The sequence below is a fragment of the Diorhabda carinulata genome, chromosome 3 (assembly GCF_026250575.1).
Source record: "Diorhabda carinulata isolate Delta chromosome 3, icDioCari1.1, whole genome shotgun sequence".
Classification (NCBI taxonomy): domain Eukaryota; kingdom Metazoa; phylum Arthropoda; class Insecta; order Coleoptera; family Chrysomelidae; genus Diorhabda; species Diorhabda carinulata.
In genome coordinates, this window is record NC_079462.1 from 1118937 (window position 1) to 1135350 (window position 16414).

General features: G+C 29.0%; 1 protein-coding gene across 2 annotated transcripts; it reads right to left on the bottom strand.

The window, feature by feature from the left end:
- Positions 1 to 48: 48 nt before the first annotated feature.
- LOC130891917 (casein kinase I-like) lies at positions 49 to 16196 on the bottom strand. 2 transcript variants are annotated; one of them, XM_057797003.1, is made up of 7 exons: positions 15908 to 16187; positions 15292 to 15398; positions 13050 to 13366; positions 12792 to 12994; positions 9703 to 9940; positions 9446 to 9496; positions 49 to 3629 (listed from the first exon to the last, which is right to left on the bottom strand). In XM_057797003.1, the coding sequence occupies exons 1-7, from the start codon at positions 16040 to 16042 to the stop codon at positions 3619 to 3621; spliced, it is 1062 nt and encodes a 353-aa protein (XP_057652986.1). In that variant the 5' UTR covers positions 16043 to 16187; the 3' UTR covers positions 49 to 3618. The 2 variants fall into 2 exon arrangements, with proteins under 2 accessions (XP_057652986.1, XP_057652987.1); XM_057797004.1 differs by lacking the exon at positions 9446 to 9496 and having other exon boundaries at positions 15908 to 16196.
- Positions 16197 to 16414: the final 218 nt, after the last annotated feature.

The window sequence follows — 16414 nt, forward strand, 5'->3', positions numbered from 1 at the left end:
TCACCGTTACTTTCATGATTCATTGGGATAAGGGAAATAAAATAACGATTTATTTGGTTTTTTATTCATTTTATTCCTGCAATTCCTCACTGTAACACTGTAAATTACAAATGCGGAACCGAATTTGTTTGTTATAACTTAAATTATCGAACAAACGCCTGAAATAACTATTTTAAAAGCTACTAGAAATTAAATCAGAAAATTAATAACGATAACTTAACTTGCAAATTGTTGTAGTGTTATCAATACATACATCGAAGAATTTACATTTAATTTTGAAAGGTTATGGCAGTCACTGATGTCGCATCTACAATTTTTATTCATTTCACAATTTTCGCAGTATATACAGTCCCTACATTTCGAAAAATGATCAAAACTATCACGGATTGTTTCCTATTGGTTCAATTGCGAATTGTAGAACCTCGAAATTTGGTTCTAAAGTACAGGGGCGTCTTCGAAAAAATTATTCAAATGCAATTCAACCGAATTTGTGTTTCTACGATATTTTTTTTTCAATTTGGGCCCTTCTACAAATAAAATATTGCACTAATGACGAATGTTAATAATAAATTGTCACATTTGAATGATTTTTTACGTAAAACTGACTGGATATTATAAAGTTAAAATCCGCAATAGAACAATGTAATTTTATTAATGGCCCCGTATTATTTGAGATTATTAATCATCGATTAGTTATACAAATTTTGGAATCATTGGAATATAGACTTACCTTGTTTGAAAATGTCATTTTTTTAAAGTTAAAAATTATGCGTTACCTTCGAAAGCACGCTACCTATCAAACATGAAAATTCGTTACCTTTACTGATTAGAACATGCGGTACCTGGAAATTTTATTGATGGTTTCTGCAGCCAACTTATATTCATACTTAATTGTAATTTATTTGAAATGGAAAAAAGGTAGCGGCGTTTTTACATTTTTAAAAATTACGCAATAATCATCAAATTTGTGATTTTCTTTTCAATTATACCAAAAAATATGAAAATTTTTAATATTTTTTATATTTTTAGTGAAATTCGTAGAATATGTGAAAACCATTTGAAACTCGATATATTTTTCAAATAGAAAGTGCGTTACCTTTAAAATTCATCGATGGTGTCTGCATCCTAATAAATTCGCACTTAGATAACGTTTCAATTGTTGATTTCATTGGAAATGGAAAAAAGGTAGCGGCGTTTTAGATTTTTTTAAAATTGCGTTACATTTTTACGGATAAAATTGATAATTTCTTAATTTAGTTAATTTTTTGTTTGATTTAGACGGAAAACTATGAAAATTATTTCCATTTTTAGAAAATTTTTCGAATAATTTTACGCACATTTAAAATTTGCGTTACCTTTTAACATTTTTTACCAGAAATTTACGAAGTAAAATTTTTTAAATAAGCGCAACCTTTTTTAATAGGCGTAACCTTTTACTATTAAATAGTACATTTTATTCAATTAACATCGATTTCGGGAACATTTTTCAATATAATTTCAGATTTTTTCTCTGCGTTACCTTTTTTATACACCTCTCCAAAACAATTGGTGTTAAAAATCCTTCCTGATCCGTTTCTGTTAAGCAAATATACGGTATGTTTGTAAATATTTGGGTCACATTTACAACTAATATTCAAAATAATTAATAATCAAAAACAAACAGGAAAAACGTGATCTTATACTTATCAGTTCGTGATGAATAAATAAATACGATGACAACACAACACCGGCTACTTTATATACGACAAAAAACCGTAATGTAGCCTTATCGGAGGCCCAAAGGTCATGTACGCATCTAGATTTCATCATAACAAGTCTCCAAAAAACGCGTTACCTTTTTATGAGCAAAAACGCGTTACCTTTTAGTAATTATCTTTAACGAACAAAAAATGCGCTACCTTTTACTGCCAGAAAATAAACTGTTACGAATAGAAAATGCGTTACCTTTCTCAATAAGTTATTTTAAACAAAAAAAAATTACCAATATTCATAAATTTTTTTTTTCAAAATTCCGATTGTCAAAGTTGTCAACTGTCATTGATATAAGACGTTTGGAAGCCTAACTTTGAAATCGAAGTAACCATGGAGAAAATCGATTTAGAAATTTTGAAATTGATGATTAAGAAACATGGAATTTGCGAGGTATCTAGATGCGAACATTTTTTTTTTTGAAATACAGAGTGTTCTAAAAATATACGAACAATTTACATGTCGAAAAAGAAGATGCATGATTATAGAGCTTCATAAAAAAATTAGGTCCTTAAAAAAATAACAACTAAATAAAGTATATGATCAAAATCGTTTTGAAAATATATACAATGTTTTTTTTTATGAAAAAAAAAGTATTGGCAACGCTGCCGGTCACCGAAAAACTTTTTTACATTTTTTTTTATGTAAGGTTACAAATATAACGCGTCCATCTCTAATGTTAAACGTATCGGAACGAATTTATATATTTTTTCAAAATTTTTGGTATTTTAATTTCAATAATTTTGAAATTTTGTTTCTTCGAAAAATTCCTGTATATGAACATTTATTAATTTCAAGGGGTATTTTAATAAATTTATTAGTAGAGATGGACTCATTCCAATTACAGGGGTCGGAAAAAAATTTAAAGAGACTTAAAAAACAAAATCAAATTACGAGGGCTTGAGGAAAATTACGAAACTGAAATTTTAAATACAAAAATGAGTTATGGGGGCTAGAAAAAAATTAAGGAACAAAAAAAAACAAAATGGAGTTACAAGGGTTAGAGAAAAAATACGAGGCTGAAAAAAGAAAATCTAATTACAGGGGTTAAGGGAAAATTAAGAAACTTATAATAAAAAATAAGTTACGGGGGTTTGAGCAAAATTAAGAAATTGTGGAAACAAAATCGAGTTACAGGGGTCAGAAGAAAATTAATAAATTAGAAAAACCAAATCGAATTACGGGGGTTTGAGGATAATTGGGATGTGGTAAGATCAAAATCGAGTTACGGGGGTTAGAGAAAAATTGAAATAATGAAAAATCAAAATCGTGTTATACGGGGGTCAAAGAGAAACTAATAGACGCTAAAATATACAGAAAAAAGTTACGGGGGATAGAGAAAAAGAAGGTAACTAAATAGAGATGGATATATATACAGGAGGTGGACGATTTTTTCGGTGACCGGTTGGGGCGGCGTTGGTATTTCTTTTAAGAACAGACTGTTTTTGACATATATACTTATCGAATTATCTCGAAATGATCCTAAATACACCGTGTTTAATGCTATCTAAAAAATATTTTAAATAATACAGCCTGACTTGCATTCACACCATTCGACAAACACACACACGCATTCGTTATCCAAGATGGCGACCTGTTTTGTAAGCGGTCCGCCATCTTTACTAGTAATTCATCATTTTTTATTTATTTTTTTTTTGTTATTTCATTATATTTTATACAATATCCGTTAGAACGACGTAGTGATAATTGTAAATAATAATAATAATAATTCGTATATGCTCACTTATTAATAAAATTCAATTTTTTTTTTTAAATTTATATAAAAGGAGTCAGACGTCTTTTTTTGTTGGCTCAAATCAACCAACCAGATGCGGAATTAGCCCAACTGATGAGATTTTCAATGTTGGGTTAACGATTTCCTAGAAACAGAAAAAAAAAACGAAATAAACCCCTTATAAAGTCGGTAAATTGAGTAATTTTTTTTTATTATTATTAAAATTATTAACATGCTTTTGGGGGGGTTCGACGAGGGTTATACGTTAAATTGTATAAGCTACTATCTTAAACGACGAAAAAAAAAAATGGGTTTTTCCCAAATTTTGAGTTAAAAGAGCCGCGAAATTTCAAATTTTCGAGTATCATTTAAAAAAGGTCATATCGGAACAGCAGCAAGAACGGGAAAATTAATAATTAGTTCCCCTTGTAAGATTGTCAATAATTCAATTTTTTTTTATTAAAAATGTAGAATTTTTGAAGTTTTCCTCGTAAAACTATCAAGAAAGAACAGTAGAAACGGAGTTACGAGGGTTGGAGAAAAATAAATGTTTAAGAAAATAAGAAACGACTTGCAGGATTAGAGAAAAATTGAAAAATACTTGATAGTGATAACTGGTTACAAGGGTTAGAGAAAAACTAATAAATGGTAATAGAAAAACGAGTCCGAATCGAGAAAAAAATTGACGATTTTCCGAAAATTTTGACATTTTAGACCGATTGGAGAAAAAAATTGACGATTTTTCGAAAATTTGACATTTTAGTCCGATTGGAGAAAAAAATTGAAGATTTTTCGAAAATTTTGACATTTCAGTCCGAATCGAGAAAAAAAATTGACGATTTTTCGAAAATTTTGACATTTCAGACCGAATCGAGAAAAAAATTGACGATTTTTCGAAAATTTTGACATTTCAGTCCGATTTGAGAAAAAAATTGACGATTTTTCGAAAATTTTGACATTTCAGTCCGATTTGAGAAAAAAATTGACGATTTTTCGAAAATTTTGACATTTCAGACCGAATCGAGAAAAAAAATTGACGATTTTTCGAAAATTTTGACATTTCAGTCCGAATCGAGAAAAAAAATTGACGATTTTTCGAAAATTTTGACTTTTTAGTCCAATTGGAGAAAAAAAATTGACGATTTTTCGAAAATTTTGACATTTCAGACCGAATCGAGAAAAAAATTGACGATTTTTCGAAAATTTTGACTTTTTAGACCGATTGGAGAAAAAAATTGACGATTTTTCGAAAATTTTGACATTTCAGTCCGATTTGAGAAAAAAAATTGACGATTTTTCGAAAATTTTGACATTTCAGACCGAATCGAGAAAAAAATTGACGATTTTTCGAAAATTTGACATTTTAGTCCGATTTGAGAAAAAAATTGACGATTTTTCGAAAATTTTGACATTTCAGTCCGAATCGAGAAAAAAAATTGACGATTTTTCGAAAATTTTGACATTTCAGACCGAATCGAGAAAAAAATTGACGATTTTTCGAAAATTTTGACATTTCAGTCCGATTTGAGAAAAAAATTGACGATTTTTCGAAAATTTTGACATTTCAGTCCGATTTGAGAAAAAAATTGACGATTTTTCGAAAATTTTGACATTTCAGACCGAATCGAGAAAAAAAATTGACGATTTTTCGAAAATTTTGACATTTCAGTCCGAATCGAGAAAAAAAATTGACGATTTTTCGAAAATTTTGACTTTTTAGTCCAATTGGAGAAAAAAAATTGACGATTTTTCGAAAATTTTGACATTTCAGACCGAATCGAGAAAAAAATTGACGATTTTTCGAAAATTTTGACTTTTTAGACCGATTGGAGAAAAAAATTGACGATTTTTCGAAAATTTGACATTTTAGTCCGATTGGAGAAAAAAATTGAAGATTTTTCGAAAATTTTGACATTTCAGTCCGAATCGAGAAAAAAAATTGACGATTTTTCGAAAATTTTGACTTTTTAGTCCAATTGGAGAAAAAAAATTGACGATTTTTCGAAAATTTTGACATTTCAGACCGAATCGAGAAAAAAATTGACGATTTTTCGAAAATTTTGACATTTCAGTCCGAATCGAGAAAAAAAATTGACGATTTTTCAAAAATTTTGACTTTTTAGTCCAATTGGAGAAAAAAAATTGACGATTTTTCGAAAATTTTGACATTTCAGACCGAATCGAGAAAAAAATTGACGATTTTTCGAAAATTTTGACATTTCAGTCCGATTTGAGAAAAAAATTGACGATTTTTCAAAAATTTTGACATTTTAGACCGAATCGAGAAAAAAAATTGACGATTTTTCGAAAATTTTGACATTTCAGACCGAATCGAGAAAAAAATTGACGATTTTTCGAAAATTTTGACATTTCAGTCCGATTTGAGAAAAAAATTGACGATTTTTCAAAAATTTTGACATTTTAGACCGAATCGAGAAAAAAAATTGACGATTTTTCGAAAATTTTGACATTTCAGACCGAATCGAGAAAAAAATTGACGATTTTTCGAAAATTTTGACATTTCAGACCGAATCGAGAAAAAAATTGACGATTTTTCGAAAATTTTGACATTTCAGTCCGATTTGAGAAAAAAAATTGACGATTTTTCGAAAATTTTGACATTTCAGACCGAATCGAGAAAAAAATTGACGATTTTTCGAAAATTTTGACATTTCAGTCCGATTTGAGAAAAAAATTGACGATTTTTCAAAAATTTTGACATTTTAGACCGAATCGAGAAAAAAAATTGACGATTTTTCGAAAATTTTGACATTTCAGACCGAATCGAGAAAAAAATTGACGATTTTTCGAAAATTTTGACATTTCAGACCGAATCGAGAAAAAAATTGACGATTTTTCGAAAATTTTGACATTTCAGTCCGATTTGAGAAAAAAAATTGACGATTTTTCGAAAATTTTGACATTTCAGACCGAATCGAGAAAAAAATTGACGATTTTTCGAAAATTTTGACATTTCAGTCCGATTTGAGAAAAAAATTGACGATTTTTCAAAAATTTTGACATTTTAGACCGAATCGAGAAAAAAAATTGACGATTTTTCGAAAATTTTGACATTTCAGACCGAATCGAGAAAAAAATTGACGATTTTTCGAAAATTTTGACATTTCAGTCCGATTTGAGAAAAAAAATTGACGATTTTTCGAAAATTTTGACATTTTAGTCCGGAATTTTTTTGTTATTAAAGATTGTGGCTTTACAAATCAACGTATCGCTTCGAAAAACCGAAACATTTTGGTTAAATAAAATGTATACAGGGTTATTCACTATGAATGATATTCAGATGATAAAGTTCGTTTATTGTTTTTATATAAAACACATTTCGACTTTTTTTGATTCGACAACAATACGGGAATTTCTCTCGTCTTGTTTTTTTCTTGAAATGTTTCGAATGAAATGAAAAGCGAATGCTCGTGAAATAAGAATGGATAAGCTGAAAAAAGAAGCTAAGAGTTTTGTATAACATTTTGTTACGATTTGCCCTCGTAAAACTTCGAATTATTCGAAATTTTTCGGATAGAAAAGCTGAAATTTCACTTTCTAAATCGACAATTGCGAATTTTGCAAATTCCCCTCGTAAAATTGTCTAAAAATCATTTTTTTTCAATGTAAAAAATATTTTTCTACTAATAAAATCCGAAACATTTAAAATTCATTTTATATCAACAACAAATCCCCCCTGAAACTTTCTAGAATTTAAGTTTTTTCTGATAAATTTTTTCGAAAAAAGCTGAAATTTCACTTTCTAAATCAACAATCGTGAATTTTGTAGATTTCCCCCGTAGAACTGTCAAAATTTAAAATTTTTCTTATTAAAAATGCAAAAATTCTGGAAATTCCCTCGTAATTTTGCCAATTATCGAAAATTATTCGACAAAAAAGCAGAAATTTCAATTTCTGAAACAACAATTTTGAATTTTCCGTATTCTCCCTCGACTAAAATTAAAGTTTAAAAAAAATGTAAACATTTCTCAAAGTCCCCTCGTAGAACCGAACAAAAAAAATAACGGAAAATTCATCTTACAAAATTGTTAGAAACAAATTTTACTAACTCCCCTCGTAAAATTCCAACATTCATTTTTTTTTTATTAAAAACGTTCCAGTTTCACAAATACCCCTCGTAAAACAATGAATATATCAAGTTTTTTTACGAAAAAACTGTCGATAAATCCAATATTTTTCATTAAAAACACAAAAATTTTGAAGTTCCCCTCGTAAAAATGTTAATAATTCGAGTTTCGAATTTTTTATTAATTAAAAAAGCAAAGTTTTGATGCACCCCACGTAAAACTGTCGATGATTTGTTTTTTTATTAGAAATGTAAAAATTTTTAGGTTACTCTCGTAAAACTGTGGATAAATTCAATATTTTCATTAAAAATGCAAACATTTCGAATTTCCCCTCGTAAAACTATCAATAATTTCGGTTTTTTCATTAAATTGACAAGAATTTAAAAGTTCCCCTCGTAAAACTATCAATAATTTCGGTTTTTTCATCAAAGAGACAAGAATTTTCAAGTTCCCCTCGTAAAACTATAAATAATTTCAGTTTTTTCATCAAATAGACAAGAATTTTGAAGTTCCCCTCGTAAAACTATGAATAATCCATATCATTAAGTAAAAATGCAAAAATTCGAAGTTCCCCTCGTAAAACTATCTATAATTTCGGTTTTTTTTTATTTGAAATGCAAAAATTTCCAAGTTCCCCTCGTAAAACTATAAATAATTTCGGTTTTTCCATCAAATAGACAAGAATTTTGAAATTCCCCTCGTAAAACTATCAATAATTCCAGTTTTTTCATTAAATTGACAAGAATTTGGAAGTTCCCCTCGTAAAACTATCTATAATTTCGGTTTTTTTTATTTGAAATGCAAAAATTTCCAAGTTCCCCTCGTAAAACTATAAATAATTTCGGTTTTTCCATCAAATAGACAAGAATTTTGAAATTCCCCTCGTAAAACTATCAATAATTCCAGTTTTTTCATTAAATTGACAAGAATTTGGAAGTTCCCCTCGTAAAACTATAAATAATTTCGGTTTTTTCATCAAAGAGACAAGAATTTTCAAGTTCCCCTCGTAAAACTATAAATAATTTCAGTTTTTTCATCAAATAGACAAGAATTTTGAAGTTCCCCTCGTAAAACTATGAATAATCCATATCATTAAGTAAAAATGCAAAAATTCGAAGTTCCCCTCGTAAAACTATCTATAATTTCGGTTTTTTTTTATTTGAAATGCAAAAATTTCCAAGTTCCCCTCGTAAAACTATAAATAATTTCGGTTTTTCCATCAAATAGACAAGAATTTTGAAATTCCCCTCGTAAAACTATCAATAATTCCAGTTTTTTCATTAAATTGACAAGAATTTGGAAGTTCCCCTCGTAAAACTATCTATAATTTCGGTTTTTTTTTATTTGAAATGCAAAAATTTCCAAGTTCCCCTCGTAAAACTATAAATAATTTCGGTTTTTCCATCAAATAGACAAGAATTTTGAAATTCCCCTCGTAAAACTATCAATAATTCCAGTTTTTTCATTAAATTGACAAGAATTTGGAAGTTCCCCTCGTAAAACTATAAATAATTTCGGTTTTTTCATCAAAGAGACAAGAATTTTCAAGTTCCCCTCGTAAAACTATAAATAATTTCAGTTTTTTCATCAAATAGACAAGAATTTTGAAATTCCCCTCGTAAAACTATCAATAATTTCGGTTTTTTTTATTAGAAATGCAAAAATTTCGAAGTTTCCTTCGTAAAATTGTCGATAATTTTATTGGCTCAACAAAACACAAATAAAAGTGTTACCAAAATTTTTATGTTAAAAATACAAAACTCTTACAAAATTAAATGAAGGAAAAAAAACTAAAAAAAAACACCAAATCAATGACCTTTAAGTAGTTTAAAAATTTCATTTGAAGAAGCGTGTATTGCTTTTTGTGTTGTACCTTTAGCAGAACTCTGCTTTGTCTTTTCGTCGTCTTTTTTGTCTCGGTTCGCTGAAAAAGGGGGGAAATATAAGAGACAACATTTTCATTTTTTCTTTCACTATTTAAGATTGATGGAAATAAAAAAAAAACGATGGCGATACGTGAAACATTACCCCAATTCGCATTCGGGATATCATTTACAAACAAAAAAATATTCAAAAACAAAAAAAATGTTTTGGAAATGCAGCAAAAAATTTTGTACCCGGTCGACTTACCTGGTTGTTGGGGTATGGATTGCGTGACTTGTTGTTGGGTGGAGGCTCCTCCGACGCTGCTACCCGTCGCGGCCGTTTTTTGTTTCAGCATTGTCCAATCGAAGGTGTAATCGTATTGGTGGTTGAGGGTGCGGAAAAGTATTCGAAACAATTGCCTCAAATACATGTAATCGGGGGCTTCCTCGAAGCGCAATCCGCGGCAATAGTTTAGGTACATCGAGAATTCGGCGGGGAAACCCTGGCGAAAATTTATTTTCGTTCAAACAAAAAATTGGGGGGGGGGGGGGGTGATCATTTTGAAAAAAAAAAATTGGGGGAAGGAATTGCAGAAAATCGGAAATAATCAATTTGAATAAAAAATTTTTGAAATTAAAATTATACGAAAATAAAAAAAATAATTTTGAAAAAAAAGGGGGCGAAAAACGAGAAAATTTGAAAAAATTGGGGGACATAAGTTTCGAATATAAAAAAATTGAAAGGGAAAATCGGGGGGATAAATTTGGAAAATTGAGTATTAATTTAAAAAAAAATGGGGGGATCGTTTGATGAAGAAAAAAGAAATTTGAGATTAATTATTAAAAAATATCAAAGATCAAGTTTGAGGGGATTTGTCTGGAAAAAAATGGGGAAATTGATTTAAAATAAAAAATGGGGAAATTTCAAAAAAATTATTCAAAAGAATTGGAGGAGAAAAAATTTAAAAAAATAGTAGGGGACATCTAGAGAATTGAAGAAATTGATTTGTAATAACGAAAAAACGTCGAAGTTTGGGACAAACATTAAAAGTATCAAATACAAAAAAATTGGAGGAAAAAACTTGAGGGGGCTGAATGCGAACAAAAAAAATATTTCAACATTTAAATGGTAAATAAAATTTTATCAATTTTAAAAGAAATTGAAGGCAAAAATTTACATCAATTTTGAATAAAATTGGGGGGCTCCATGGAAAAAAATATATTTAAATTAAAAAAATTAGGAAATTTGTCCAAAACATAAAAAGGATTAATTACAAAAAATGGAGGAATAATCACAGACATTAAAAAAAATTAATTTAAGGAGAAAATTTGGAGGAATTAATTTGAAAAAAATTTGGAAGATCGAATCGGGGGAAAATCATATCAACACTGAAGAAAACAGAAAATGGGGGGGGGTCAATTCCCTGTAAAGGGGTAAATTTATCAAAAATATACATCAATTTTGGAAAAAAATTGGGGGGATCCATCAAAACAATGGGAAATTGGTTGGAAAAAACAACAAAGAGGAAAGGAAAAAATGAGAAAATTTGAGAAAAATACTGGAAGTATCAATTATGAAAGAAATGAAGTAAGTAATTTGAAAAAACTGGGGGGAGTCGAATCGAAAAAAAGTTAAGGAATTAATTTGGAAAAAAAACGGGAGGGTCGAATCGAAAATAAAATGGAGGGATTAATTTGACAAAACCGGGGGGTTGAATTGAAAAAAAATTAAGGAATTAATTTGGAAAAAAAAACGGGAGGGTCGAATCGAAAATAAAATGGAGGGATTAATTTGACAAAACCGGGGGGTTGAATTGAAAAAAAATTAAGGAATTAATTTGGAAAAAAAACGGGAGGGTCGAATCGAAAATAAAATGGAGGGATTAATTTGACAAAACCGGGGGGTTGAATTGAAAAAAAATTAAGGAATTAATTTGAAAAAAAAACGGGGGGGGGGGGGTCGAATCGAAAATAAAATGGAGGAATTAATTTGGAAAAATTTAAGGAGGTCGAATCATTTAAAAATTGGAGGAATTAATCTGAAATGAATTGGGGCGTCGAATCGGAAAAATATTGGAGGAATTGATTTGAAAAAAATCAAATTGGCAAAAAGTTGGGGGGATCGAATCGAAAAAAAAAAACGTTTTAGCATTAGCAAAAAGGGAAAATTTGACTGAAAAGGGATAAATTTTTGAAAAATATACATAAATTTTGGAAAAAATTGGGGGGATCCATCAAAAAATGGGGAAAGTGGTTTGAAAAACCATAAGAGAAAAGGAAAAAATGAGGAAATTTGATAAAAAAACGGGAAGTATCAATTATCAAAAAAATGGAGGAATTAATTTGAAAAATTTGTGGGGTCGAATCGAACAAAAATTAGAGGAATGAATTTGGAACAAACTGGTGGGGTCGAATCGTTTAATAATTGGAGGAATTAATTTGAAAAAAATTGGAGGGATCGAATTGGCAAAAAATTGGGGGGATAGAATCGAAAAAAAAACGTTTTAGCATTAGTAAAAAGGGAAAATTTGACTGAAAAGGGCTAAATTTTTGAAAAATATACATAAATTTTGGAAAAAATTGGGGGGATCCATCAAAAAATAGGGAAAGTGGTTTGAAAAACCATAAGAGAAAAGGAAAAAATCAGGAAATTTGATAAAAAAACGGGAAGTATCAATTATCAAAAAAAAATGGAAGAATTAATTTGAAAAATTTTTGGGGTCGAATCGAACAAAAATTAGAGGAATTAATTTGGAGCAAACTGGGGGGGTTGAATCGTTTAATAATTGGAGGAATTAATTTGAAAAAAATTGGAGGGATCGAATTGGCAAAAAATTGGGGGGATAGTATCGAAAAAAAAAACGTTTTTACATTAGCAGAAAGGGAAAATTTGATTGAAAAGGGAATACATAAATTGCGAGGATCCACCAAAAAATGGAAGAATTGGTTTGAAAAAACAAGAGAAAAAGGAAAAAATGAGGAAAATTGAAAAAACACAGAAAGTATCAATTACAAAAAAAAATGGTGGAATAAATTTCGACTGTAAAAGATTGGGGGGGTTCATTTGTAACGCAAGGATCATTTTAGAAATAATCGATTAATTTTGGGAAAAAATACAAATATAAATTAAAAAAAAAAATAATAAATTAGAAACATAAGAAAACTAAAAAAAAGTTAATTTTGAAAAAAAAGTCGGCGAATTACTCTTTCGAAATATATATTAATAATAATTAATAAAAAAATCAATTTGAGTAATTTTAATCGATACTAAATTAATTTCAAAAGAAAACTAGTTATTTATTATAAAAAATGAATAAATTCGTACATATACAGAGCGTTTCTACGGTAACTTACCTTGCAAAGTACTTCGACGGGCGTTGACATTTTTTTCTCGCTAATTTTTTCGTATTTCTGTTTTTTCGTGGCCGCTTTTAAACCTTGCCAGGGTAAACAGCCCCTATTGAAATACATCAGAACATATCCTAAAGATTCCATATCGTCTCGACGTGATTGCTCGATACCGAGGTGCGCGTTTATCGACGCGTATCGGGCGGTACCTAAATCGACAAACATTCAAATTAAAAACAAAACCAAAAATTCGACGAATCTCACCGGTCAAATTTTTGTCCTCGCGATAAATTATGTGCATCCTAGTTCGGGTATCTCGAAATTTTTTCGCCAAACCGAAATCGATAATGAAAAGTTTGTTGCAATGGCGACCGATGCCCATTAGGAAGTTATCGGGTTTGATGTCGCGGTGGATGAACGATTTACAATGGACGAATTCGACGCGGCCGATCATCTGATCGGCCAACATGAGTACGGTTTTGATGGTGAAACGACGAGAACAGAAATTGAATAAATCCTCCAACGACGGTCCCAATAAATCCATAACGAGAACATTATGGTGCTTCTCTTGTCCGTAATATCTGTTTTTTTTTTGGACAGAAAAAAAAACGTTGTTGTAATAATTTGAATTGTTTTGGTCGCGTGATGTTTCGAAAATCGTCTTCGAAAAGTATTTGTAACGTGTAGAGAACAATAAAACATTTCAAAGTCGTTTTTCAATTGAATAAACCTCGTACAGAAATATTTTGAGCATTTTTAGGTCCCATTAGAATTAAAACATTTCGTTTTTTTGGATATTTTTCGCAATTTTTTATTTAAAAGTCGTTTTTCTATTGGAGAGACCTCGTACAGAACTATTTTGACCATTCGATTTGGAAAATGTTTTCTTTGGAACATTTCTCGTAATTTTTCATTTCAAAATCGTTTTTCTATTGAATAAACCTCGTAGATAATTATTTTGAGAATTTTTAGGTCTTATTAGTATTAAAAAATGTCGTTTTTGGGATATTTTTCGCAATTTTTTATATAAAAGTCGTTTATCTATTGGAGAGACCTCGTACAGAATTATTTTGACCATTCGAATTGGAAAAATGTTTTCTTTGGAATATTTCTCGTAATTTTTCATTTGAAAATCGTTTTTCTATTGAATAAACCTCGTAGATAATTATTTTGAGAATTTTTAGGTCCTATTAGTATTAAAAAATGTCGTTTTTGAGATATTTTTCGCAATTTTTTATATAAAAATCGTTTTTCCATTGAAAAGACCTCGTACAGAAATATTTTGATTGAACCTTCCTCGTACAAAAGTAATTTTGACAAAGAAATATGATGTTGAACCCAATATTTTTAATACGAACGTCGTATACTATGCAAGATAAAAAATAATTTACTTTTTATAAACATTTTTTCACATTTCAATTCGATGAAAACATTTTTTTTATATATACACTATTAATTTTCTATAACAAAAATTACACCGACATTTCCTGGACTATAACTTTCGTTTTTCATGACGAAAAATCAAATTTTCATTTCCAATCATTTTAAATGTAGATACAGAAGGTTTTTAATCGACATTTCTCGGACTATAACTTTCGATTTTCATGAAGAAAAATATATTTAACATTTTTTTAAAATAAATTTCATAGCTTGAAATTGTAAAATTATTTTTTTTGTTGGGACGATAAAAAATATTATCAAAATAATAAAAACTCGTTTTAAGGTCGACGCACTTACGGTATCTACAATTGTGCACGTTAATTTTGTCACGTTTGTTCGGAATATTACGTCTCGTCTGCAGTTTCAATACATTTTAACACGTTAACTGGCGAAGAAATTTCCAGAATTTGATTTAATCGTATAATATCACAAAAAACAACAAAAAAATCGTTTCAATGAAGTTAATTTCGTAACCGGCAGTTAACGTGTTAATTTCGTGAAAAAAGAAATCGTTTTTAGCGCCAAAACAAAGGACATTTCAAAATTTGTATCAAATCAACAATTTTTTATATTTTGGTATTTTATTGTTCATGAATAACGAAATTTTCATTTTTTTCACTCAGAACTTAATTTTTATTAAAGTATATACGTGATAAATTTTTTTTAATGACACAACTAAAAATGATAATTAGAAATCTTGGAATGGCGAAAATAGAAAGTCTAATGAAACCTACAAAGAACCTTGTAAAAAAAATCTGCCAAGGTTGCGCAAAATTGACATAGTTACATTGAAAAAAAAAATGTTTTCATTAAAATATCATATTTTTGTAAACTAGTGTATATAAATACGAAAAAATTAAAATTAAAAACTTATTTTCACAAAACTTTCACCTACTATTTTATCAAGGTCATGAACCTATAAGGAATCGAAAACCGAAGCTTCTCTTAACATTAGTAAAGTTAAAATATATTTAAAATGATAAGGTCTAATGACATAGACAATAAATACTTTTCAACAATATAAAATTTATAAATAAATATAGGTAAAAATAAAATAATTACTCACCTGATATGTGGTATTCCTATGCCACCATGTAGAATTTTATATAGTTTACTTTCATATAAAAGCTGAGGATGTCTTGCACCAATTCCCTCAAGTTTACAAGCTACTTCCTACAAGATGATCAAAAAAAATTGCGGAGATTCGAACTTTTCATTGAAACTGAATATTTGACGAAAAACAACGTAAATTTTTAAAAAATTTCAACAGAAAATTATCAATTTCATCTATTATTATAATTAAATTACATTCATTTAACAATACAAAGACCTATTACGAATCGTAACGTATTTTAAGGTGCTCAACATCCAAATTGTGAAATACTTTTATAAAGTAACCTACTTTTTAAATATGGCAGAATAAAGACGGAACAGCATTGGAATAAATTTAACAATGAATTTCAGCAACAAAATATATAGAATTCACATATTATTATTTATTAGATTTGAAGTAAAAACGAAACTAAAAGACGACGTAAATAGAGAAATGAAAAAGATATGGCTGCCATTTGCTACACAGTTGTGTCAAACCCGTTAACATGTTACAAACAAAGGGCTGATCGGGATTTTAAAACACGGCTATCGAAATAATGTTTAATCGTATTTTATTATGAAAATCTTACCTCTCCGTTTGTGATATTTATTCCCAAGTATATGTCACCGAAAGAACCACTACCGATTTTACGAACTAAACGATATTTTCCACCGACTATGTATTCCGGCTTCCCGATACCGAGCCCTATGCCATGTGAAGCCATTTTGACAATTTTAAAGCAGTCTAATAGAATATTGTTTAATTAATTTTGAATAACGGAAAACCAATACTTTTTACAATAACACTATCACTTGTTCCTCTCAGCACGCCGACATATTTCTTTTCATCCGATGACTTTATGACGTCAGAAACTGTACATCATCAGCGACATCTACCAAAGAATATCACTAAACCCATCATGATAATATTTTGAATTTATTATAAAAAAACATATTTACAATTATAAAATGTATTTTTATGCATGTTTTTAAATACGTAGATATACTATTATGCATATAATCTCTGTGTAAAATTAGTAATATTAATATCGTTAAAAAATTTATGTCGAAACTAAAGGTCGATTCACATACTCTAT